This window comes from Hyperolius riggenbachi, chromosome 5 (assembly GCF_040937935.1).
Source record: "Hyperolius riggenbachi isolate aHypRig1 chromosome 5, aHypRig1.pri, whole genome shotgun sequence".
Classification (NCBI taxonomy): Eukaryota; Metazoa; Chordata; class Amphibia; order Anura; family Hyperoliidae; genus Hyperolius; species Hyperolius riggenbachi.
In genome coordinates this window covers 370868116-370895337 of record NC_090650.1, presented here as the reverse complement: position 1 = coordinate 370895337, position 27222 = coordinate 370868116, and the positions used below count along the sequence as shown (strand labels likewise).

Here is a 27222-nt window from a genome sequence, read left to right as displayed (position 1 = left end):
AGGGCAATCAAGGCAATTACAAGACAATTAGAGCCAATAAGAGTGATTAGAGGGCAATCACAGCCAATCAGCGCAATCAAAGCCAATCACGGGGCAATCGAAGCCAATCACGAGACAATCGAAAACCAATTACGGGACAATCGAAGCCAATCACGGGACAATCGAAGCCAATCACGGGACAATCGAGCCAATCACGGGACAATCGAAGCCAATCACAGCACAATCGAAGCCAATCACAGGACAATCAAAAAAACAATCGGGGGACAATCAAAAAACAATCACGGGACAATCTAAGTCAGTCACAGGGCAATTGAGACAATTGGAGCCAATCAAAGCACAATCAAGCGTTACAGACAGGAGATTAGATGTACACAATGGCAGAGGGGTGATCTAGGGCAGGGTGGAGTGATCAGAGGGAGATCTAAGGGCAGGGGGGAGGGTGATCAGGAGCCCGCAGTGACAGGTGGTGACGGGGTGATTGATAGGTGATCGGTAGGTAATTACAGGGGAGAATATACGCAAGCAATGCACTGGCGGGGGGGGTCTGTGGGCGATCTGAGGGTTCCCGTGGGTGATTGGGTGCCCGCAAGGGGCAGATTAGGGTCTAATCTAATGGGTAGCAGTGACAGGGGGTGACGGGGTGACTGATAGTTGATCAGAAGGTAATTACAGGGTCGAATATATGCAAGCAATGCACTGGCAAGTTGATCAGAGGGGGTCTCAGGGCAATCTGAGGGGGTGGGCGGGTGATTGGGTGCCCAAAAGGGGCAGATTAGGGACTGATCTGATGGGTAGCAGTGACAGGGGGTGATTGATGGGTGATCAGTAGGTGTTTAGAGGAGAGAAAAGATGTAAACAATGCACTTGGTAGGTGTTATGAGGGTGTTATGAGGGGGCAGTTTAGGACCTGATCTAAAAGATAGCGTTGACAGTTAGTGACAGGAGGTGATTGATAGGTGATTAGGGGGGTGATTGGGTGCAAACAGTGCTGTCAGGGGGTAGGCAGGGGGGGGGTCTGATGGGTGCTGTGGGCGATCAGTGTGCAGGGAGGGCAGGATCAGTGTGTGTGTGGTGTCACTTACAGTGCTGCCTTCCTCTCTGGTGGTCGATCGAGGAGGCAGCGTGTATAACACGCTTTGTTTACCTAACAAAGCGTATTATACACTTTCTATAGGCTAGTTTAAAACGTTGCAACCCGCCGGCGCTGCTGATTGGCCGGCGGGTTGACGTCACATGTGGGCGGAGCCTAATGCCAGCGATGCGCGCGCGATCGCCCGCAATCCCCTCCCCCAGGACCCGACGCCATTCTGCGTTACGTGGTCCTGGGGCTGCCACTTTGCCGCCGCCAATATGAAGTAGGCGGTCGGCAAGTGGTTAAGATCCCCGATGAGCGATTGACTTCCTGTTCACGCCCATCATGTGCTGTCCTGTGACATTGCGTGTAGCCGCCCACAGGAAAATGGATCAGGGAACGCTCATCTTCGGGGACATCGCTGAGATCTGTCTTCCTGGTTCATCAGGTGAATATTCAGCTTTAGGATTAGCGTGTCCATCTGCCCATTAATTGGATATCCAAAGTAGTCTACATGTTCCTAGTTTCAGCACCAGAAACACTTCCTATATCTGTATATACCTACATCTACCAGTATATATTGCTGTATATTGGTACGTAACCCCACACTTCCAGTGATGTTTACCCTAGGCTGTTTGTTATAGTCTTAGGGACATTGGTATAAAGGGAGGCACAGAGGGACACACACAGAGACGGATCATCCACAAAGCAACCTAGGCAGGTGCGTAGGGCCTGGAGAGATTCTAGGGGATCAGTTTATGCTAGCGCTCAACAAATCTTGGCAAAAAAGGGTAAGCCCAAAGTCATTGCTTGCCTAAGGCACCATTTCACCTTAATCCATCTCTGGATGCACGGGAAGGCAGAGGTGGCACAGGGGTCTGAAGGTGGCACAAGGGGACAGAAGGAGGCACAAAGGGGGACAGAAGGAGGCACAAACACCCGTGAGGTCGTGGCTTCATTTGGAAAGCGTGACTTAGTTTTGGGGCAGGGTTTAATCAGTGGCATAGCACCCCCCTAGGACCAACGGCACTCCAGGCAGTGGCCTGGAATGCCTATGCCTAAAAATGCCCCTGCATGCAATAACATGATCCAAAACAATAATAATACTAACAACACACACTCATAACAGCATACCCAGTAGGAGGTACATAGCAGAAGATAGAAGGCAAGATATATAGGAATACTCCTCAGAGAGGTTGCCCTGCCCATAAATAAAGTTGGGCCCCAGTCAGTTTGCAGAACTTGCAAATAACGTGAACATTTATTGGACACCTATGCTGTCACTTCCCCCCATATTAAGAGGTGGAGCCAAGATAAGTGAGGCTTGTGATAAGAGGGGTGAGATCCTCACTGGAATGGTCAAATTGATTTACCTCTGTAACCTCTTTTCAAGCAAACTTGAAATGAAAATAAACTGATAAGATAAATCTACTGTATAATGCTGTATATCTATTGTCCTAATCCTAACCACAACTTTCCTGGAATCCTACAGTCTTATCTATGTTTAAAGTTTCTATTGTCTTAAGCGAATGAAGACTTCTTTAAGGGGCCCATACACTTAACGATTTTCCCGGCGATATACAGCAGATTCGATCACTGTGATCGAATCTGCTGTGAAATCATTGCGCAAACGCTGACCGAATGATCGATTTCCATCTAAAATCGATCGTTCCCGTCGATCCGTTCGTGCAGAAGATTTTGCTCGATCGCCGGCGGGTCGGGAGTGGGTCAATAGCGGCATTCGAATGTCCCACGACCAACGTTCGAATGTCCGACGACCAGACTGGGCTGGTGCCTTCACTGCCTACCCCCTCAGCAGTAGTAAGTGCATGACGTATGCACCATACTCTGCATTACATATAGATGTATTGAAGAAAACATTTATTTACCTGATCCGGCTGGCGCGTATCCCCGCTGTCATCGCTGCTCCTTCTCCGCTGGACTCCGGCAGGCTTCACTTCTTCCTGTCCCAACAAGAAGTTTAAACAGTAGAGCGCTCTCTACTGTTTAAACTTCCCCGGACAGGAAGTACAGTGAAGCTGCAGCCCTGGAGCCCAGAGCGAAGAAGAAGACAGCGGAAACCGGGGGACTCGCGCCGGCCGGATCAGGTAATGTATGCAGGGGGGGGGGGGGGGGGCGGCGGCATAGGCAGCTCCACAGATGGTGAATCGATTTCATGCTAAAATCGATTCACAATTAGGGTTGCCAGGTGTCCGGTTTTAGACCGGACAGTCCGGTTTTTGCCCGCTGTGTCCTGTCCAAAAAGGCATGTTAAACCGGACAATTAAGATGTCCGGTTTTATGCCTTTTGCCACTTGCCGCCACCCGTCCGCCAGCGCTGCGCGACCGCTGATTCGCTGCCTGGCTGTCAGTCAAAGGCACAGCCAGCCAGCTTACGCGGCGTAAGTTACGCCAGCTTAAGTACCGCCCCCGAGCCCGCGCTTCCCGACGTTGCTACGGCAACGCCAACGCTGCGTTGCCAACGCACGCATGACGTGCGTCACTCACGTCATTTGCAATGCGATTCTGCATCTGCGAAGGAAGCAAGGTAAGGTCAGGAGTCTGGAGATATGGTGAGTGAGTGACCCATAATTCTCTGGTTGTATTTCCGCTCTTTGTGTGCATTGGCTCCGCTCTATCTCCCCTCCGTATAGTCCAGGCGTGACTTTCAATCTCATTCAATCTCGCCTGAGCCCGCTGCTTACTATACTTTACACTTGAATTCATACTATTGTACAACGCAATTTATACTGTTATACTGTTATATTTGTTATATTTGCTCAAAATGTGTACATACATGTATGCGCAGATTTATATTTTAACTTTATGCCTATGTATGTCCACTTTATTGTTCTCAATAAAAAATTTTGGTGGGAAAAAAAAAATTTTTTTTAAAACTTCCCGCAAAAAATCGACCACTTCACTGTGCAAAAACGCCATAAATGCATTGCATTATTTGCATAGTTTTCCAGTTTTGTAATAGTTTTCTGCTCTGTCTCTTATTATGTGCATTTACTGGTGAAAAGCGGTCTCTTATTATGTGCATTTACTGGTGAAAAGTGGTCTCTTATGTGCATGTACTGGTGAGGACAGTTAGTGACATGGCTATGTACTCTGTAATGTGCTGCAGAAGATGTCAGTGCGATATAAATACTGTAAAAAACATTTTTTAAAAAGCCCATTGCTTAGCCCCACTCTACATAAAAGTGCGCTTCTGACTCCGCCCCTAACTCCACCCCCTGTCCGGTTTTCTCCATCAGCCGACCTGGCAACCCTATTCACAATCTGTTTGCAGTAAAGGCAGCCATACCATCCCTCTCTGATCAGATTCGATCAGAGAGGGATCTATCTGTTGGTCGATCTGATGGCAAATCCACCAATGTATGGCCACCTTTAGGCCTGGAACCCACTACAAATCGCTATCGCTCACCTGAGTTTTCTCCTAGGTGATATTTTTTAAACTTGTCAATAAAATGCCTTTTAATCCACCAGCAAGCAAGAAAATGCTCAAAATAATTTTGATAGTACTTTTTCCATCTACTTTTTGGTACTTTTTCCATTGCAAAATGCTAAAAAGTTACTATAAATATAAATCGAAGATGTTAATTATCTCCTAGGATAAAAATCAGGAGAAAAGTGAATTGCATATGGCCCATGGTCCCCACTAGGAACAGAATTCTCTTCATTTACTATATAAAGTTCACTGAAATCAAAACGTGGACAGTACAATACATGTGTTATGTAAGTAGTTCAAGTACTTATCTACTTATACATGTGTTTTTTTTCCTGGCATTGTATGGCTAATCCTCCTGCTTTAACCCTTACGGTGATGAAAAAGGAACACTGCCTTGTTTTAGGTAGGTTTGGAAGTGGAACTGTACATACACGTTTATCTCATCATGTTACCTGTCACTTCAAGTACCCTTTAAAATCATTCTAGAGAGCATCCCTTTATCTACTCTGTTATGCTGGATACACACAGTGCGTTCCCGCACTCGATGCGCCTGTCGATTCGCGCTGACTCGATTATTTCCAAGCATTTCCAAGCGCATTTCGATGATTGTTAGGTTGATTTACATGTAAAGTATGCCAAATCGACCTAATGATCCATCGAAACGCGAATCGGACATGCCGGAAACAATCAAGTCGACGCGAATCGACGGGCGCATCGAGTGCGGGAACGCACCGTGTGTATCCAGCATAACACCCCTTTGCATTGGTCACTAATAGCTGTCAGTCCTTCCCAGCTGTAGCTTCTGTGTGAGGAGGTGGGTGGAGCCCACTATGTAAACAACCCTGCCTCCTCCACCCTCTTTTCCTGTCATTGGCCTGTCCCTTTCCTTTAGGTGTCTCAGGCTGGGCTGGTGCCTTCACTGCCTACCCCCTCAGCAGTAGTTAGTGCCTGGCTTATGCACCATACTCTGCATTACATATAGATGTATTGAAGAAAACATTTATTTTTATTTTTTTCAATTTTTAAAACATCATCTTTATTATTGACAAATGCAACATCAGCATTTTTCATAGCTTTGTAAAAAATAAGGACTTACAGTAATCATAACATCAACACTGACAAATGTATGAAACATATGGATGAACAGTATCTGAAAGATCCTCCAGTGCATAACAGAATGAGAAGACTTGTGCTAAATACTGTACATTTTCATTCATAAATATGCTTTTGATTTCAATGCTCTGAGTAAAACATGGATCTCTTGACCATCCATGGACATCTCTTTTGCAAGTTCATCTCGGCCAAGTAGCTTATGAGCAGTGGCGTAGGTATCACCATAGCAGCTATAGCGGCTGCTATGGGACCCGTAACCCAGGGGGGTCCAGAGGCAATGGCCATAATGGAGTCCTCAGTGGGCCCCTTGAGGTGCATAGTAATTTGAGCAGCGCAATGGAGATAAGTTATCTATATTTGAGGCTACCTAATACTGGGGGCCCCTTTGACTACTTATACTGGGAGCCTATCTAGCACTGGAAGCCCCTCTGACTACTCATACTGGAAGGCTCCATAATACTTTGATTTCTCGGGTTGCCTATGTTGGAGGGCTCTCTATTGCTGGGTGCACCTCTGACTTTCCATACTGGGAGGCTGCCTAATACTGGGTGTACCTCTGGCTAACTTTAGTAGAGCACTTCTGGCTAGTTATGCTAGGGGACTACCTAATCCTGGGGTTACCATTGGCTACCAATACTAGGGGGTGCCTAATTCTGGGGGGCACATCAAGCTACCTAAAACTGGTGTGTGTGGGAGGGTCAAAAAAGGAGCTATATATATATATATCATTTTTTTTTACCAAAAATTTGCTATGGGTGGGAGGTGCACTTTTTTTCAAAAATCACTTTATTGGTTATGAAGATAAAAATTCAACAAGAGACGCCAAAGTCAACCCATGCCCACTGAAAGACAGAAGGTTCAATCCAGAGGTTAGTGACATTTGTATCTAATAGCGCAATATAGTCATCAAACATTATTTAGCAGTAGACATAAACAGAGTTCTTGATGTCTGATATGAATTCTTATTAACAGTATATTAACCTCCTTAGCAGTAACCCCGAGTCAGGCTCGGGACAGAAATCTGCAGCTCAGAGCGATAATCTTGTGCTTGAGTAAATTTTTCTTTAATTGTTTTTAAAGTTTAAAGTGAACCTCCAAACTAAAAATCTACTCAGCAACACTGAAAAGGCTTGGTGTTTCTTTAACAGGTTTGCAGCATCAGAACTTTGTTTTTCTTACCGAAGCCTCATTTTTAGCTGCACAGAAGAAAACTGCCCGGGCATTTTCCCCTTATGCTGTGCAAAGCATGATGGGATTTCTGATGTGGTTGTTCTTCTTGTGCTGTTTTGTTGCAATTTTTTTTAAACATTTGAATGTGAGATTTAAAGCCTAGCGCATGCAGCTGGGAGGGGTGATCAGGACACAGGACAGTTGGAACTGTGTCGCATGCTCCCTGTCACCTCCTTTCAACCAAAAGATGGCTGTCCCCATGAAAAAGATGGCAGCCCCCATGAATCACAAACATTTGCCTGTTCTTTTAAAACAGGGTGGGTAAATGACAGTATGTTTGTTTAGGCTGAAGTTCCCCTTTAAAAGCTTGTGAAAAAAATGCCATGGCTTTTAGACCCTAAATCTGGAAATAATTATAATGCCAGGGAGGTTAACCATTTGTGGACACTGCATAGCTGGAATTTAAAAGAGAATAGCAGCCATGTTATATACCCTCTATGACCATGAACCATGAAAAAGAAAAGGTACAGGAGGGAAACAGAAAACGTTGACAGAGTTGCGCTCCATAGATAATTCTTGTTGCTCACATCTGGGAAAATTAGACACCAAAGTCATCCATGTAACCCAGGGTAATTCAGAACCTGCAGCTGAGGTGCACTTTACTTTCCCTAAGTGTCTTCTTCATGATAAAACAAGAGAAATGCTCATCAGACATGATTCCCACGTAGAGGTATTTCTAGCTTTATTTTCTGTAATAGAACAAAACATGATTATTAAAGGACAAAACCATCTGCAAACTTTTTTTTCACTTTTTAGTGTGAGCAAGAGTTATAACCACTGGCTGTTGATATTGCCGTTTGTGTTCTCACTGGGCATATTTCCCCTCAACAATGGGAAACAAAAATGTGTCAGAACAAACAGTGCATCGTACCATACTGCATATGGGGCTACAGAGGTAACAGATAGGAGTTTGAGGCCTTTTATTCTGGACAGAACTGGGGTCACTCTCAGGGCCGGCTCTAGCTACAATTGGGCCCAAGGGCAAATGTAGCCTGGGGGCCCCTGTGACACAACCCCTCCTCACAGCCAATTCACTCCACAGGGCCCCTGAACCGGCTCTCCCCAAGACTTGCGCTTCCGCACAGGTCAACCTTCTACTTGTGGGTGGCTCTACCTCAGGTCTATTGCTCCAGCTTGTTCTCCATCCCAGGACTCCCCTGAATCTTGCTGTTTGTGGGTGGCTTCCCTCCCACCTTTTTCTGTTTATTAATGGCTTATCCACCAGGGATAAGAAGGTGTTTTGAACATTAGTAAGAACTACCAGAGAGGGTCACCAGAAGAGGGACCTGTTCGCTCATTTTCAGGAAATAAGATTCCTCATGAAATGAAGCCAGGGCCAACACTGCTATTAAAGCAAAGGAGGCAATTTCCCCAGTGGCTAGGGCCAACAGTTCACTGCCAGGCTCCCCCACGCCGCTAGACTCCCCAGGTCATCTCCTATTGATTGCTCCCAGGGCCCCAGCACGGCTTGTGGTTTACCTGTTCCCACGCACTGCACTGTCCATGTTCCGTCTTCATCCCTTCTGTCTGCCTCTTCTCCATGACTTGTTGCAGGTTATTTACGCATAACATGCACCAGATCATGGAGAAGAGGCAGGCAGCAGGAATGAAGAGAGAGCACAGGCGGGGCAGTGCAATAGGACAGGTAACCCACAAATCATGCAGCGGCCCCAAGGAGCAGGTAAGGGGAAGACCACCGGTGAGGGCAGCTGGGTGGGGGGTCCTGGGGGCTGATTTTTCTCCAGGGGAGGCCAGGTTAATTTTGCACCCGGGGCCTCAGTGCTGCTTAAACCGTCCCTGAATGTAGCAGGACTGGTGATCAGTGTTTGTCTTCAGAATTTAAACCGTACCATGCTAATCCTTTGTAGATAAGCTTCTTCAGATTCATGTAGATGTTTCTCTGGAATCTGGAGGTCCCATCTCTGCAGCTCTATGACCATCTCAGCCTCTGTGTAAACCTCCACAGGATCCAGTGTATTGGCATTGATTATTCTCACTAAGAATTCCTTGTAATCATTTCTGCTTGATAAAAATACATACATTACAACACTGTACTTTGACAGAGACAAGTTACCAAACTTCAAAAGTTAAAAAACAAAAAATCTACCTGACACAATGTTATTAGGCATATGCAGGTAGGCCTAGGTCACATGGTCTGTAGTTGCAGTGTTGGTAGGTTTCCTAAAGGTGGCCTAACGGTTCAATTTCTAGCGAAAAATCGTTTGAGCGATCAGAAATTCTGATCGGAAGTGAAATATTGTAATACATTGTTCACTACACCATCAACGAACCAATCTTTGCTTCCTATCTATCACAACCAACAAGAAAATCCAAATTTTGGTTCGACGAAAATTCATTCGGGCGACATTTGTTTCACTCATTCATAATCGATTCTGTCCACCAATGGAGATTATTTACAACCAATCCGATCAGAATTTCTGATCACTCGTACAATTTTTCGCTAGAAATTGGACCGTTAGTGGCCACCTTAAGGGTAGCCACTAATGATCCAATCTTTTTCATGCAATTTTACCAAATCTACAGTATGTATAAGGGTACATTAAGTGAATATATTGACTGGATTATTTAGGCAGTTCCCTTCTATTACATAGAAATGGTAAGATTGGATGAAAAAGATTGGATCAATAGTTCATTAACTATGATCTTTTCCCATTATGTTTAAATCTGATAGAGATTGTTGCTGCAACATCGCTGCCTGATTGTAATTTCAATCGATTTCTGGCTGAAATCGATCAAAACTATTGATCACTCTGGCGGAAAGATCTTGCTTCCAAGAGGGTTGGTTGGATGCGCTGCGGTAGCCGTGGTAGATTTCAGGACATATCAATGGACTCTCTCAGGTGCCCCCCACCCAATTAAAATTGCTCCACCGGGCCTGTGTAGAGTGCTGTCAGCAGACCAGGTACTCACTTGTCCACCAGCACGCGCCTCCTGTGTCCTCTCTCCAACCCTGCTGGGGTGGCTGTACCCTGTGAACCTATGGTGTGTATGATAGGTGGCTACATACAGTACATACCGTGTGGTCACAGGAGTACAGGCTCACAAATGGGGATGGAGAGAGGGCGCAGGAGGAGCACACCAGTGGACAAGTAAGTGCACTCTCTGCTGCCAACACTGCACAAGTTGCACATTTTAGATAGGGAGGCACCTGGGGACCCGGCACTTGGTCCTGCTTGGCAGCTCCATAGATTTTTAATAGATATCAAGGTAGAATCTATTTCTAGTGTGTGGCAGTAATAGATTCCTCTCTGATCCGATTTTAATTTCTGACACCTTAAAGGGACACTTAAGTCAAACAAAAAAAATGAGTTTTACTCACCTGGGGCTTCCAATAGCCCCTGCAGCTGTCCGGTGCCCTCGCCGTCTCCCTCCGATCCTCCTGGCCCCGCCGGCAGCCACTTCCTGTTTCAGTGACAGGAGCTGACAGGCTGTGGACGCGAGTGATTCTTCGCGTTCCTGGCCACAATAGCGCCATCTATGCTACTATAGCATATATCATATACCATATAGCAGCATAGAGGGTGCTAATGTGTCTGGGAACGGGAAGAATCACTCGCGTCCCCAGCCTGTCAGCTCCTGTCACCGAAACAGGAAGTAGCTGCCGGTGGGGCCAGGAGGATCGGAGGGAGACGGCGAGGGCACCGGACAGCTGCAGGGGGCTATTGGAAGCCCTAGGTGAGTAAAACTCATTTTTTTTGTTTGACTTAAGTGTCCCTTTAAAGTCAACCAGAGACGAAAATGAAAAAGATTTTATACATACGGAGGGCTTCCTCCTGCCCCATCCGCCTGGATCGCTCCCACGCCCCTGTCCTCCGCTGCCGGCAGCTACAAGAACCAGGTCCCCGTACTTCCATCAGTCGAGGCCAGTCTAGCGTAAGAGAAGTGCACTGTTTGCGTATCTCCAGGGCCGGATTTAGGCCAAGGCCACCTAGGCCATGGCCTAGGGCACCACAGCAGCAAGGGCACCAAAGCAGCAGGCTAAACTGGTGCAGAATTTGCAAGCTTCCAAATGCAGCAATGCAGGGAGATCAGGTGAGCTCTGCTGCTAGCCGCCTGTGCAGCAGTCAACTTGTTCTCTGTGCACGTTTGCATTGTAATCAGTGGCTATTGACTTGGGCAGCATTGGAGATGGAGAGGAAAAGGAAGCTTCTGCACTGAAGATAAGCGGAGAAATGAGTGATCCGCATGGCTGCTGGGGTGTGAAGACAAGTTGGCACCCTATACTGAAAGGGGGGGGGGGGGGGTGGAAGGAAGGAGGGATTAAGTGAGTCATCTGGCTACCTATACTGGAGGGAAATGGGGGAAGAGTCATCTGGCTACCTATACTGGGGGGGGGGGGGTCATTAGGCTACCTATACTGGAGGGAAGGGTCAACTCGCTACCTATACTGAAGGAGGGTGGCTGGTAACAGGGCCTTGGGCGGTAAAGAATACAAATCCGGCCCTGCGTATCTCCCCAGCAGCCACTGGAGAGTTACATAGAGGGTGTACTTCTCCTGCGTAGGCTGGATCCAATGACGTCAGTGACGGGGACCCGGTTCTCATAGCAGTGGGCAGTGGAGGACGGGGGCGTAGGAGCGATCCAGGCAGATGGGGCTGGAGGAGGCCCCAGGTATGAATAAAATCTTTTTCCTTTTCCCATCTCTGGTTTCCCTTAAAGGCTCAATTCCAGTAGGAACCGCAGCTGTTTCTGATTCAATCGAGCTCCTGTTCTGCTATGTAACCATAGCCCAAATCGCTAAGATGTGCCATGCACGGTTATAGGGATTCAGCTGTATAAACCTGCAGCATGCTGTCCAGATTTGCACCACAGTGTGATCTAAACAACAAGCCACTAGGGAGATACGCATTGTTTCCCCACTCCTCTCGTATGCGGGGAAATGCTACAGATTTGGCCAGGTATAGTAGAAATAGGTCCCTCTAGTAATCGCAATAATCTGCAGGCGGACCCAGGAAGAGTCACAAGCATTGTGGTGGTCTCTTCTCTGGTAATCTGTGCTCCTATCCAATCATCTGGCAGATCAAAAGAAGCCAATCTGGATACAACACAGCCTCCTTCTCAAGTATCATAAGTCCCACCCACCTTCCCTTGCCGTGCAACCTTATGGGCCACGAAGCTGTAAGATGTTTGGAAATGACATCACATAGGGGGAGGAGCCTGGTCAGCTATGGACTATAGTACAGATTACTGGAGGGGATAGTGCCACAATACTAATAAGGATGGTGAAAATTCTCATGAATCAAAAATACCTTCCCCTCCTACCTGTAGTTTAACACTTTTGTAATCACTATAGCAGCCTTTTAATTTCTGCATTCAGCATGAAAGAAAGTGCTTAGAATTCCAATTACATATCATGTGATAAAATCATTGTTGACTGTTATTTTTTAATTTAAATTCAAAGAGCTGCATCCTTGATGAGTGGGAAAGCCTCATGATACAGAAGACATGAATCTGGATGATCGGGCAGCCTTGGATTACCGCAGACGGAGGACAGGAGCGTGGCGGCAGGATCCGGTAAGTATATTCCGGGACCCAAAACCTTTGGAATATAAGACGCACCCACTTTCCCCCCCCCCCCCCCCTGTTTTGGGGAAGAAAAAGTGCGTCTTATATTCCTAAAAATATGGTAATTTTTTTCATATTAACTAAAACATGAGAATATGAAAACAATTTATTAACATACTCGCTGCAAGAGCCGACTTCAGCTTTGTCCATGTGAGGCTCTTTGATTTCAGTTGTCGGCTGGCTCAGGACATCGGGATCCCCTGAAAACATCAACCATAAATATATTTTACTGGGATAATATACTTTATTGTATAAAATATATGCTATTTGTGCATCACCAATCACAGAACATGTCTGGACCATTTCTAGCCATTGCCTGCTATTGGGTAGTAAATGTTTGCAGTTAGGGCCAGATTTACCATAATGCACTGTAGGCACATGATGATAGAAAGGCGGCTCAGTCCAAACCCCAAGTTCCACCCTCCTGCCTTACCTTTGCAGAGTCCTGAGCGGAATCTCACCCAAGTCTCGGCATTCCACTGACCAGATCTCCCTTCAGTCAGGGGCACCTCTAGCTACCTAAATCTTGGGGGGCACCACTAGCTACTTAACCACTTGAGGACCACGGTGGTAAACCCCCCTAAAGACCAGGCACATTATGGCTAAAATGGCCACTGCAGCTATAAGGCACAGCTGCAGGGCCACACAACACCGAACACGAGTGATCCCCCCACCCTTTCCCCCCCCCACCAACAGAGCTCTCAGTTGGTGGGGTCTGATCGTCCCCCAGTTGTTTATTTTTTTTTAAATAAATATTTATGTTTGTTTTTGTTTTTTAAAAAAACCCTTTCCTCTGCCTCCCCCAGCCAGCTTTACTCCCTCCCTCCCCCAGCCAGCCTATCACAGCTATCGACTGTGATAGGCTTCAGCCTATCACTGCCGATCATTCTCTTGTCCCCCAGGGGGACAGCCGTGTCACACGGCTGTCCACAGTGCAGCGCTGCTGCTGATCGCAGCGCTGCACGGTGTAAATAGACGGCAAGATCGCCGTCTAACAGTCTCCCGAGCGGGGAACAGCCGCTCGGAGACTGAAGAGGGGGCGGAGTACCGCCCCCTGAGCATGAGATGGGCACGCAGCGTGCGCGCGATCGCATGCAAATTACAGCCCCAGGACTTGACGCCAATTGGCGTTAGGCGGTCCTGGGGCTGCCGCCGCGACCACGCCCATTGCCGTGGGGCGATCGTCAAGTAGTTAATACTGAGTTATCTGGCTTGCAGTCACTGCTATGCATTCCCTTTTCTTATTTCTCTCTGCTTCAAACACAATAGGGAAATGATAGCTGCGTGAGTTGTGCGCCCCCTCCTACACTGCGCTCTGAGGCTGGAGCCTCTCTCGCCTCTGCCTCAGACTGACCCTGGAACCAAGCCTTAGTACTGAAAGGATAGTGAATTAGTAGTTGTGTGATCGCGTCTAGTTAAAAATGGCGCCGGCCCAAAAATGGCGCCCCCTTCTGCCCGATATATGTTTAAAACGATATTTATCGTTTTAAAGGTTAAAATAGTGCAGACCTTTTGAACGAAATTTATCGTTTTAAAACTTTTTTTTTTTGTCCTGCCTGAACGATATTTATCGTTTTAACCCCTGCTTTGCTGTCGTTTGGAAAATATCTGCCCGCCGGCTTTAATGTTTAATAGCAAAGCCCCCTTAAAAGCTAAAAACACCAAATTTGCAGGGAATGTTAAGAAGAAGATTGTGAACAAGAGGAAAAAAAATCTTTCAAAAAGACCTTATAGTTTTTGAGAAAATCGATTTTGAATATTCTTCTTCTGACCGTGGGAAAATTAAACGCCCGCCGACTTTAGCGGTTAATAGCAAAGCCCCTTTAAATGCCAGAAACACCAAATGTGTAGGGAATGTTAAGAAAAATAGTGGGAACACGAAGAAAAAAAAATTGTTCAAAAAGACCTTATAGTTTTTGAGAAAATCGATTTTAAATCTTCAAAGGAAATGTATCTATTTAAATCGCGTACTGACATTCCCGTGGAAACTTTTTCCGCCGACTTTAGCAGTTAATAGCAAAGTCCCCTTAAATCCTAGCAACACCAAATTTGCAGGATATGTTAAAAAGATACTGGGAAACAATATTTAAAAAAAAATTGAAAAATTGTATTTATTTTTTTTTTTAAATTAAATTTTTTGGGTTATGTTCAGAGTGTGGGAAAAGCAGTAGGAGAACAGAGGCGCCAGCAGGATAAAAGTGGATAAAAACTTTAAAATTTGCTGGGAGGAAGTGGTGGACTTACCTCCATAAAGCAGACACGAAAGACTGTCTGAATAGTAGTCACATTTATTAATTAGTACCCCAAAACAGTGCAACGCGTTTCGCAGGCCCAGCCCGCTTCATCAGGCAATAAAAATGGGGACAAGACAGAATTTCAGCAATAGCAGGTGTAGCGCCTCAGGCTAAAATTTTATCCAAATTTACAAAATACAAATCAACTTTATTAACAATAGATATTTCAAATGAGCGATTGAGTGTTTCCTCCTAAATTTAACGGAAGTCCGTTTAAAAATACGGAAAGTGCACGTGACGGAATACCGCGGAATTCCGCGGAATGTAGCGGAATTCCACCGGAATGTAGCGGAAGCGGAATTTCGGTAGTGGCGGTATGCGGAATTACCGCGGAATCGGAAATTGGCTCTTCCGACCATGCCTGCCGCTCAGGCCCTGCTGGGCCGATTTTCTTCAAATAAAGAGCAGCACACGCAGCCGGCACTTTGCCAGCCGCGTGTGCTGCCCGATCGCCGCCGCTCTGCGGCGATCCGCCGTGAGCAGGGGCGAAAGAGGGTCCCCCCAGCCGCCTGAGCCCAGCGTAGCCGGAACAAAAAGTTCCGGCCAGCGCTAAGGGCTGGATCGGAGGCGGCTGACGTCAGGACGTCGGCTGACGTCCATGACGTCACTCCGCTCGTCGCTATGGCGACGATCTAAGCAAAACAAGGAAGGCCGCTCATTGCGGCCTTCCTTGTTTATTCTGGGCGCCGGAGGCGATCGGAAGAACGCCTCCGGAGCGCCCTCTAGTGGGCTTTCATGCAGCCAACTTTCAGTTGGCTGCATGAAATAGTTTTTTTTTTATTAAAAAAAAACCCTCCCGCAGCCTCCCTGGCGATCTTATCAGAACGCCAGGGTGGTTAAACATTAAAGCCGGCAGGCAGATATTTTCCAAACGGCAGCAAAGCAGGGGTTAAAATGATAAATATCGTTTGGGAGCAATACAAATATAAATATAAACGATAAATATCGTTTTTAAAGCCGGCGCCATTTTTTAGCTGTCAAAAACGAAAAATAACTAGTGATAATGGTTCTCTATGGGGCGCCGTTTTTTAACTACGATAACTGGCGCCATTTTTAACGGACCCCATATACATGGTCACGTGCCAACCACAGAGAAACCTTTTATAATAAATGTAGGCTGTCCTGGACCTATTAAACTATATTCTCGGTGTGGGTGTGTGTATGTGGCTGGCTGCAACAGTACACATTCTAATAGACTACTCTTTCAGCAGTTTTCACAACGGTTAATTCTAAGGCCTCATTCCCACTAGTGCACTTCTGTCCGGACAGAAACGGATGCAGTGTGAATGAGGCCTAGCAGGAGTTGTATACATTTGCCTGATGGTTTGATGATTTGATGGTGTTTGCTGAGTACCCCTTATTGTGGATTAAAGTATCTCTTCACACAAATTTGTTAGGGGGTACTCAATATTTGTGCATATAAATGTTTTCAAACATTTATTAGTGCTTTTTATTAATTAAATATACTTATATTTATTAATTAAATACACTTATTTATATACAATCTATTTTATAACTCCAAACCCTCTGTAATAAACTATCCAACTAACCCAAGTACTGTTGGGATACGCATGTTGAGAGCCTAGTATCGAGAGCACAAAAAAGTCTAGTTGATGCAGATGCTGCCTTTTTTCTTTTCTCTTTGGCTAGCCTAACATATGTTCTACAAATTGCAACTTTAAAATTTCACCACTAGGTGGCAATCATAATCAAAGCAAAGAAACTAAAAAAATAAAAAGTTAATTATGACAATTACTTTTGCACTGTATTGGTTTGCTTTGAAGTAATACACAGAAGAAAAATAGAATGTATCAGTTGACAATAAAAAATCTCCGCCCGCCTTGAACATGACCTTATTGGGGAAATCGTCATTTTGTGCAATATATACTGTATCACCTTGAAGCATTAATTCTGGCTCATGTTTTCTTAAAGGGGAACTGAAGAGAGAGGTATATGGAGGCTGCCATGTTTATTTCCTTATAAGCAATACCAGTTGCCTGCTGATCCTCTGCCTCTAATACTATTAGCCATAGCCCCTGAACGGCATGCAGCAGATCAGGTGTTTCAGACTTTAAAGTCAGATCTGACAAGACTAGCTGCATGCTTGTTTCTGGTGTTATTCAGATACTACTGCAGAGAAATAGACCAACAGGGCTGCCAGGCAACTGGTATTGATTAAAAGGAAATAAATATGGCAGCCTCCGTATATCTCTTACTTCAGTTCCCCTTTAATGTGGAGTATTGGAGTATATCACAACCGGCAAAGCACATTGCACATAAACCATTTTTGCACACTATTATTTATTTTTATTATTTGACACGCTTTGCCTGTCTTCCTATGTGAATATCAGACCCCCCCCCCCCCCCCAAATAGATAATTCAGCAGTAAATGGAGGTGGGTGGGGTCAGGTGACCTGCTCTGTGCTGGTAAAATAACTCCTAAACTCCTAATTTCCTTTGGCAATAAGGAGTTACTGGATACAGTTTGTGAATTGTTAAATGGAACCTTAACTGAGTGGGGAAAAAAGAGTTTAACTTACCTGGATGCATGCAGCCAGGGCCATGCAGGCGCAGCGGCCACCAACTGGCCAGAAACAAAACTAGCTCGCTGTGGGGGACTGGAGGATCAGGTTGTCTTGCACGGGCACAGGACATCTGCAGGGGGTCAGTAGAAGCCCCAGGTAAGTTAAACTATTTTTTACCCGCTCAGTTAAAGGAAGCATCAAGCAAATCGTGCCTCCCCATGATATACTTACCCAGGGCTTCTTCCAGTCCCCTGCAGCTGACATGTCCCACGCTGACAGCTCCACTTGCACCTGCGGGCCCGGGCCCCCACCAGTGCAGAGGCCGACCTCCTCTACTGCGCCTGTGTAAGCGCCGCTGTCAATCCTGTCCACGCTGTCCGGCGTACTGCGCAGTGCTCTGCGGACAACGTGGGCTTAATTAACAGCGGACCTTCATGCAGGCGCAGTAAGGATGACCTCAAGGTCAGCCTCTGCACTGGTGGGGACCCCGGGCCGGTGGCTGCGAGCGGAGCTGTCAGCGTGGGAGATGTCAGCTGTAAAGGGCTGGAGGAAGCCCTGGGTAAGTATATCATGGGGGAGGCACGATTTGCTTGATGCTTCCTTTAAAGTGGACCTGAACTCAGAACTCCTCTCTGCTCTAAAAGATACACAACAGCAGAATACATTTTAAACAAAAAAAAAAAAATTCTTTGTTACAGTGAGCTGATACAAATCCTAAAATAATTATGCACAGTTTCTACTTCCTGATTCATGGAAGCAGACATATTGTTTACAGCCTGTACTTTCAAATGGGCTTATCTGCTTATCTGCCATAGGCAGTCATGTGACACAGGGGGGAGATCAAATTACAACTAGTGATTGGACAGAAATGAGGGGGAATTTGACAGGCTAAACTCTTTAAATACTGTACATACAGGGTGCATTTCTGTTATGTTTTCCTTGTGTCCTGTGCAAGAGTTCAGGTCCACTTTAAGGTTCTTTTTAAATAATGCATATTTGCTAAAATATGCTTTTAATTCCTCTCCAGCATTCGCATCAGGATTCACACACAAATGTTTATTCATGTGGGGATTTCCCCATTCACCACTAGAAGGCTTCTCGTCACTAGATCCTAATCATTTACCTTTTGTAGCTCTCTGAAGAGGATGGTTCTTGTACTGAATCCCACATAACTGAAAGTATATGTAAAAAAAATTCATGATAATAAGGCATACTAAGAACACAGGCAGACAAGAATGGAAGTCTACTAAGGTCAGTGCCCACGCTAATGCTAGGTACGCACTATGCAATTTTCTGACAGATTTACCGTCAGATCGATTATTTCCAAAATGTTTGATCTGGTTTTCTTAGAAGTGAATGGAAAATCGATCGGAAATCAGTTTGGTGATGTTGGAAATAATCGATCTGACAGTAAATCTGCCAGAAAATTGCATTGTGTGTACCTAGCATAGAGGTGAAGCAGTTAACTTGGGCGTCAGAGGTGCCGCAATAATTCGGGTGCGCCATAGGTGCAAATATAAATAGCCACCACCAGTGACTATAAAAGGTAAATTAAGCGACGGAAGCACCTGATAAAATTGCAGGCACTGGGGCCGCCTGCTATACAGACGGCAGCTAAATATAGCTGGCACAAAGCTATATGTAGCCGCAGTTTGTATAGCAGATGGCCGCAGTGCCCCCTTATTGCCACTGTTAGTGGCTATTTACATTGGGGCCTAGTGCAGTGCCCAAACTACCTCTTTTTAGCCGTAGTTTTGTTAGAGTTAGGCATTGGTGGGAGGGGGAGGGTTGGTTAGGCATAAGTTTGGAGGGTTGTTTAGGCATAGGTTGGAGGGGTTGAAGGTTAGACATCCATAGAGGAGGGGTTCAAGAATGGGGTCAGGTTAGGATAGTAAAAATTATTGATACTTTACTACCGTAATAACATACAGCCTAATAGTAGAACATAATTCATTTTACCAATATTCTACTAGCGTCTATTTCCACCAACCAAATTAATGCAGCCCCCTTTTTTAAATGTATGCTTGTAAAGTTGCTCATGAATGGTACTATTTTTAGTAAATGGACATATTTTATTTATTATTTAGATCATATTGTATGAAAACAGCCCACATGTGTGACAATGGACGAGGCTTGCGCACTCAGCGGCTGACACAAATGAAGACCTCTGACACAGAAATGATTTTGTAGGATACACACAGCTCATATGGCAATACTACTGCTTACTGAGCGCACCCCAAGTGACTGGAGCTCACAAGTGCTTTGGGTGGGTCTACCAAGACAAGTGTTAAGGTACATACACACGATTTTTCTGAATGACTTGTCGTTCAAACCGGTAGTTTGAATGACAGTTGGACATTTGTACGTACGGTCGTTAGACTGATAGCAGCGGTTTCAACTGATCCGCTTGGCGGATCCGTTGCAGCAACTGTCGTTCAAACGATAGTTAGGTCCTTATGTGTGTACAAACGACTGGGAGTCATTTGTACAAATAATGGCCATTCAAACATAAAGTCTTTTGATCAGTCGTTTGATCTGGTCCATTGTTAAATCCAGTCCGTTGATCAGTCAAACGACATGTAAATTAGCTGACATTAGCATATCAGCCATTTTGTTGGTCTGTGTGTATAAGTCTTTTGAACGACTTGTTGTTTGAATGACAAGTCGTTTAAACAACTGGTTTGAATGACAATGAGGCGTAAAATCAGATGTGTGTACGCACCTTTAGGATTATTATTATTATCTATCGCAAACATTTACCTGGAGAAGGTGGTGAAGCCTTTCTACATCCCAGTCTCTCAGGTAATAGAAACAGTCTCTAGAGTGATGCGCATGCAAACCCTTCCCATGGCAATCCGATGACAATTTGCACACCTGGGAATAAAAGCTGTGTCAGCACTTCACTACATTTTTGCAAATGACAGCAACACAATTCCAGTATTTCACAAAAACATTTTTACACATGAAGCTAAAATTCTGTGGACAAACGAGGAAGAAACATCCATTCTCTGTCAGCAACAGACCAAGTTAAGATTTTTTTTATGAGGGTTTAGCAGAATATTATTTTCATTATTCGTACATAAAAATATATTTTTTTTAATTCTTAAATCCTCATCTCCTCCTCAGTCACCTCCAAAGAAGCCACCCTACTAAAGACTGACAGCTGTGATAGTGTCAGAATCCGCTCTGCTGGCCTTGATTCCCTGGACAGTGTTGTTTCCTATGCAGTTTGCGTAGCTCAGCCCAGGGAAAAGAGGCCTTTCTGTCAGTTTGCAAGGCTGACTGATTTGCATCTACTTATCTTGCAATCTGCTTGTCTGCTTCCTTTGAAGATTTCTAGTATAAATGTCACTTCCTCCCAGAATTCCTCGCTCGACATGGTTTCTGTTTGGTGAGATTACTGTTGGAGCCTCAGCCTCTTTTGTATCTTGTTGCGAATACTCTAGTGTAGTTAATTCTTGGGGAGTGCACTTTGCCTCCTTTTAGTGCAGTTAGATTCTGTATTATTTGTACTGTTTATTCCTGTTTTTGTCTTGTCCTGTCCTTGCGATTGTACTTTCACCTGCGGTGGCTGACAGTGAATCGTTTGGTCTCGCTCCTAGATCGCATTTGCCCTAGCGTTAGAGGCGGTGGATCTCTCTTGTCTGACTCTTGGAGTATAACCTTAGCTGCGGTTGCTACTGGTTACTCTTTCTGTCTGTCTTGTCTGGAACGAACGCTTGCTGTTGGCTGGTGTGAGGCAACCGATTAGCAAGCGTGCGCGTTATCTGTTTGTTTTCATTCTCCATGTTCATTTGTTGGTCAGGGTTGGTACGTTTTGTCACTGTTGCGCTTCTCGTGCGGTGGCCGTGCTGTTAGCGCGCTTGTCTCTGTCGGGCATATCGTGCGGGGACCGCGTTTAGCTAGTTCATTTGTTATTTTCCTTGGAGTTCAGATTGTGGTTATTTGCTGTGTCTTCCTTACTCAGTTCACGCTCTGTCTTTGCTCAGTTTTGTGTTGCTGATAGCAATCGCCCCTCTTGCGATTAGCTTTCTTACTCTGGTCTGTTCTGATGTGGTATGTCTACCGTCGCTGGGTGGCGACCAGATTGGTAGACATTCACATAGTCTGTCTCTGTTCTTGCTTTCTTCTGAGTTGCTACTTTGTTGCCCAGTCTTGCTTAATCGTACAATTTCAATCTGGCATCGATGGCTGTACAGAGGACTTATCCCTCTTTACTCCACAGCTCCATCTGCTGGTTGGAATTCTCCTCTACAAATCTATACTGGGTACTTTGCTTCTTTTATTGTGGCGATTTCCTCCTGCTTCAGCGCACGTGGTGTGCGCTGACTGGAAATCGCCCGCAGATCGTTACAGATAGGCTGTCAGTTGTTTTGGCTAACAAAGGAATCACTTCCTACTCTCCTGAATGTCACTATGTTGTGTGTGACTAATACACAGGTTGTGTTCACAGAATTCATGTAAAAAAGGTGCCTGAAAAAAAAGGCGCAGGGGATTGCCACTAGTAGAATATCTACAAAATTACTGATATTACTGACTACTTAATTCCAATAGTAAAATATTGGTAATCTTTATTTTACTTAGTTTTAACCGAACTCTACTCTCACACAGAACCCTCCGTCTACTGATGCCTGACCCTACGACCTCCCTGTACCGATGCCTAACCCTAATGGTGCCCATACATGGTACAATAAAATTCTTCCATTTTCCCATTTATTCGACCAAAATGATCGAATCAAATGTAGAGTGGGTTGCAAAATTGTTCGGCCCCCTTGAAGTTTTCCACATTTTGTCACATTACTGCCACAAACATGCATCAATTTTATTGGAATTCCACGTGAAAGACCAATACAAAGTGGTGTACACGTGAGAAGTGGATCGAAAATCATACATCATTCCAAACATTTTTTACAAATAAATAAATGCAAAGTGGGTTGTGCGTAATTATTTGGCCCCCTGAGTCAATACTTTGTAGAACCACCTTTTGCTGCAATTACAGTTGCCAGTCTTTTAGGGTATGTCTCTACCAGCTTTGCACATCTAGAGACTGAAATCCTTGCCCATTCTTCTTTGCAAAACAGCTCCAGCTCAGTCAGATTAGATGGACCGCGTTTGTGAACAGCAGTTTTCAGATCTTGGCACAGATTCTCGATTGGATTTAGATCTGGACTTTGACTGGGCCATTCTAACACATAGATATGTTTTGTTTTAAACCATTCCATTGTTGCCCTGGCTTTATGTTTAGGGTCATTGTCCTGCTGGAAGGTGAACCTCCGCCCCAGTCTCAAGTCTTTTGCAGTCTCCAAGAGGTTTTCTTCCAAGTTTGCCCTGTATTTGGCTCCATCCATCTTCCCATCAACTCTGACCAGCTTCCCTGTCCCTGCTGAAGAGATGCACCCCCTGAGCATGATGCTGCCACCACCATATTTGACGGTGGGGATGGTGTGTTCAGAGTGATGTGCAGTGTTAGTTTTCTGCCACACATAGCGTTTTGCATTTTGGCCAAAAAGTTCCATTTTGGTCTCATCTGACCAGAGCACCTTCTTCCACATGGTTGCTGTGTCCCCCACATGGCTTGTGGCAAACTGCAAACGGGACTTCTTATGCTTTCTGTTAACAATGCCTTTCTTCTTGCCACTCTTCCATAAAGGCCAACTTTGTACAGTGCATGACTAATAGTTGTCGTATGGACAGAGTCTCCCACCTGAGCTGTAGATCTCTGAAGCTCGTCCAGAGTCACCATGGGCCTCTTGACTGCATTTCTGATCAGCACTCTCCTTGTTCGGCCTGTGAGTTTAGGTGGATGGACTTGTCTTGGTAGATTTACAGTTGTGCCATACTCCTTCCATTTCTGAATGATCGCTTGAACAGTGCTCCGTGGGATGTTCAAGGCTTTGGAAATCTTTTTGTAGCCTAAGTCTGCTTTAAATTTCTCAATAACTTGATCCTTGACCTGTCTTGTGTGTTCTTTGGACTTCATGGTGTTGTTGCTCCCAATATTCTCTTAGACAACCTCTGAGGCCCTCACAGAGCAGTTGTATTTGTACTGACATTAGATTACACACAGGTGCACTCTACTAAGTCATTAGCACTCATCAGGCAATGTCTATAGGCAACTGACTGCACACAAAGGGGGCCGAATAATTATGCACACACCACTTTGCAGTTATTTATTTGTAAAACATTTTTGGAATCATGTATGATTTTCGTTCCACTTCTCATGTGTACACCACTTTGTGTTGGTCTTTCATGTGGAATCCCAATAAGATTGATTCATGTTTGTGGCAGTAATATGACAAAATGTGGAAAACTTCAAGGGGGCCGAATACTTTTGCAACCCACTGTAAGTCAAAAAGAATCTTTTTTTTCGATCAAGAAAAACAAACGATTGTCCCATTTTTTTCAATAAAAATCCGATCTGACATGTTGGAAAAATCTTTATATTCGACCTAACAGAATAATCGAACAAAATTATCTAATCAAAAAAAATGAAAAAATTGTACCATGTATTGGCACCATAAGACGTCTCTCTACTGATGCCAAACCCTAAAACCTCCCACTACCAATGCTTAACCCTAATGCTAGGTACACACCATACAATTTTCTGTTCGATTTTCTATTAGATTTCCCTGCCAGATAGATAATTTCCAACATGTTGGAAATTAGTTATCTAACCATCTATCTGCCTAGCAGATAGCCATTGTTCTACTCAGCAGGAGATAAACAGAAGACAATGCACCAGAGATAATGACCAGTCTCTACAGAAAATAATCTAAAAGAAAATCTATCAGAAAATCTAATGTCAATTTTAGATCCTTAGCAAGGACTGTAGAAACTACTTACTAGTCCATTTTTAAAAGGTCTTCTGCAGCCCCCACAGAATTCAAACCAACATTGTGTACATTTAAAGTGCAAGCATCCTCCTTTTGCCAAGTCAAAGCGAAACTTACATAAAGGACAATCTAAAAAGAACAAATGCAAATTAATTATAGAGAAAATAAAACAACATGACTAAAAAAAATGAGACCTTTTTTTTATAAAATAAATAAATAAATAAAAGAATAAAACACATTTTTAGAAAAAGAAAAAAATATATTTTAGTGCATAAAAGAAAAAGAGCACAACTGCCAGATAACTAAACATTTATCAACCCACACAGTATTGCTTGCTATGACCCATGCAAGGGCTGCAAACCTATAGCAAATACTTAAAACCGTAATGAGTTCAGCTGGGATTTTCAGGGCCATTTATGTTCTATTATACAGGAATGCACTTATCGAAAAGACCTGAATGGAGTTTTGAGGAGCCAGTAACATGTATAATAAAATATAGTTCTTCTTAAAGGGTACCTGAACTAAAATTTTACTTTAAAATGAAATAATCGATGTGGCTTCATATAAATGTCTGTAAGCACTCTCTGTGGCCTTCTGTGTCCCTCCGATTCCATGCTAGAGCAGCTTTTATAATACAACCACCAGGGTGTAAAAAGTGTTTATTCTGGAAGCACCTGCTGCTGTGAATGAGCGCATATGTACTGGACATCAGGACCAGATTTATACATTTTACACCCCGAGGCCCACTGTCAACCCCACCCACTGTATCTGCCCTGGTCTTGAGAACCCCTGTCCTATGCTCCCCTGTCCTCTTCTTCCCTCATCCTGTGCTCGACTGCTCTGCCCTGTGGAAGCAGGGCAGCCAAGGACTGGGTCTGTGGCTGCTGTGGTTTACATGTTTGCCTGTTTAACTGCCTGAGTGTGCCAGCCCACCCTTTGCTTCCTGGTGCCCTTTGTGGCCTTGCCTCGAATCTGGACATTGCATGAGTTTGTGAACTGTGCATGTTCAGTAAGCATGAATGAGGAAGTGCATGCTGTGCTTGTGCAGCGGCATTACACTCTTTCAGGCCACAGACTATACCAATGTACAGTCGTTGAATAATGAAAGCTATTGTAATGAGAAGCAATGCCCCTCCTTTTTCAATAAGCAGTTTAAACATTTTTCCAAAGAAAGATGCTGTTCACGGACATTGGTTTTAAAATATTGTTGAACAGATATGCAACTAATATATGTAAACAAAGTATTGTACTGTATGTCATTTTAAATAATGTTATGGATGCAAAGGTAACTTTACTATTGCTCTTATTAACTCCTCAAAACCCCATTCATATCTTTTGATATATGTTTTCCAGTATAACAGTGTATTTGGTTGGGGGTGTAGCTTATTACAGTCAGGTCCATCCTAAATATGTTTTTTATAACATTTTTCCTTTCCAATGATCACTAGCACTGGATGACCTAAACAAGTAAATCATTCTCCAGTTTAGGATAACTAACATTTAACAGTATTTCTTCCCAATGTTCACAATATTTATACCCTTTCCCTTGTCTACCCCTGGTGACCCTCACAGCCTGGGGAGGGGGCATCTCACAAGTGTCCTAAAACAAGTGTAGACATTGTAATCTCCACATCCATAACAAGTGTTGCCACAAAAACACCTGATCTGAAGGCTGGACCCCTTTATCAGAGGAAGTGAAGTAGTAGTAGGGGCCCCCTTACAGCTCTGGGCCCCCTCTGCTCCCCTCTAGTTACGCTCCTGTCTGCAGCATGATCATTGGAAAAGTCAACCACCAACAAGCTTGTTGTGTAAACTGGCCTTACGAAGAACAATGTGGATCTCATCGTCCTGCCATTGTGCTAAAGGTAAGAACAAGTAGTCAGGAGGAGCACCACTAAAGGCCAACAGTGGTGTGCTATGATCAGGGCCGGATTTACCATAAGGCACTGTAGGCACATGCCTACAGGCGCCGGAAGATGGAAAGGTGGCTCACTCCCCTCCCCAAGTGCCTCCTACCCCAGCAGAGTGTAAATGGTAGGTTACTCACCCTGCTCTCCGCATTCCACTGACGAGATCACCCTGCAGCCTGGGGCATCTTTTTCTATCTAACACTTGGGGGCACCTCTAGCTACTTAGTATTAGGTTGTCAGAAGTACCCTCAATATTAAGGGGCACCTGTGGCTAACTATGTTGGGCAGAGGTGACAGCTGGGCCAGCCAGCACACATAATTTGTGGTTTCGAAGGGGTCTGTGGGTTCATAGAGGGATAAGTCTAGGGTGCCAGGATATCTGTGCCTATAGGCTCCTGTGATGTAAATCCGGGCCTAGTCATGATCCCAGCCCCTGTGTCCCAAGGGCCATACAGCAATCTCACTCCAAAGATGGATCGGCACCACACGTAAATTCAGTAAATATGCTCTTTTATTGCATCAAGCAGTCTGCTTGATGCAATATAAGAGCATATTTACTGAATTAACATGTGGTGCCGATCCATCTTTGGAGTGAGATTGTGCTGAAGATCTGAAGCACCAGTAGGAAGCACTAGCAGTAGAAAATATAACTATTAGTGGAGTTTGTAAAACTCAACTGCTGGTAGGAAAAAATACCTATGCCATGCTCAGTGAGGTATTCCTCCAGTCTTTCATCCTGATATTGAGATAGGTTGTTTGTCTTCCATTGTTTGAATTCTTCACAGCTGATCCTTTCATGCTGATCCTGCCACTGATGGAAAAAGAAAATGCATTAATGTAAACTGTTCAGAGCAGAATGTGTCCATGACCTGTGTAGAAGAAATTGACTCGCCATAGGCCTTGTAAACACACTAAGCTAAACTTGGCATAGGAAGTCGGGCCATCTCTGCTGAGATTCTAGCACATACCCACTTCGATGTGTCATTAAAAGATCTGCAGTGCTGGATCACCAAGGGCGAGTAGGGATGGTCAGAAATGCTGATTTCTGATTCCGCTGAAAATGTGATTTCTGCCAATGCCATTCACCGATTCTGCGGATTTCCGATTGATTTCCGATTTGCCTATTTTGGCTATTTTTTGCATTTTCTGACTGGTCAAATATTTCCAGGTTCTGCGATTGGTCTGAAATTACGGAGTTGTGGTAA

General features: G+C 44.7%; 2 protein-coding genes across 7 annotated transcripts in view; both read right to left on the bottom strand.

The window, feature by feature from the left end:
• The window catches only part of LOC137517806 (E3 ubiquitin-protein ligase RNF31-like), a 68152-nt gene extending 63127 nt beyond the window's left edge, over positions 1 to 5025 (bottom strand). Inside the window, exon 1 of the mRNA XM_068234858.1 lies at positions 4979 to 5025. The gene's annotated coding sequence lies outside the window, so the exon portion shown is untranslated. The remainder of the gene's footprint in view (positions 1 to 4978) is intronic.
• A 560-nt stretch (positions 5026 to 5585) lies between these two features.
• Positions 5586 to 27222, bottom strand: part of LOC137517805 (E3 ubiquitin-protein ligase RNF31-like) — a 79372-nt gene continuing 57735 nt past the window's right edge. For 3 of the 6 annotated variants that reach the window (XM_068234851.1, XM_068234852.1, XM_068234856.1), the window contains 7 exons: positions 26714 to 26828; positions 24118 to 24236; positions 20035 to 20148; positions 18398 to 18446; positions 12574 to 12655; positions 8720 to 8888; positions 5586 to 7558 (listed from right to left, as the gene is read on the bottom strand). In XM_068234851.1, coding sequence (XP_068090952.1) covers positions 7517 to 7558; positions 8720 to 8888; positions 12574 to 12655; positions 18398 to 18446; positions 20035 to 20148; positions 24118 to 24236; positions 26714 to 26828 — 690 coding nt within the window. In that variant the 3' untranslated portion in view covers positions 5586 to 7516. Of the gene's footprint in view, positions 7559 to 8719; positions 8889 to 12573; positions 12656 to 17328; positions 17405 to 18397; positions 18447 to 20034; positions 20149 to 24117; positions 24237 to 26713; positions 26829 to 27222 lie in introns of those variants that run through there. The other 3 variants (XM_068234853.1, XM_068234855.1, XM_068234857.1) reach the window with 3 other exon arrangements.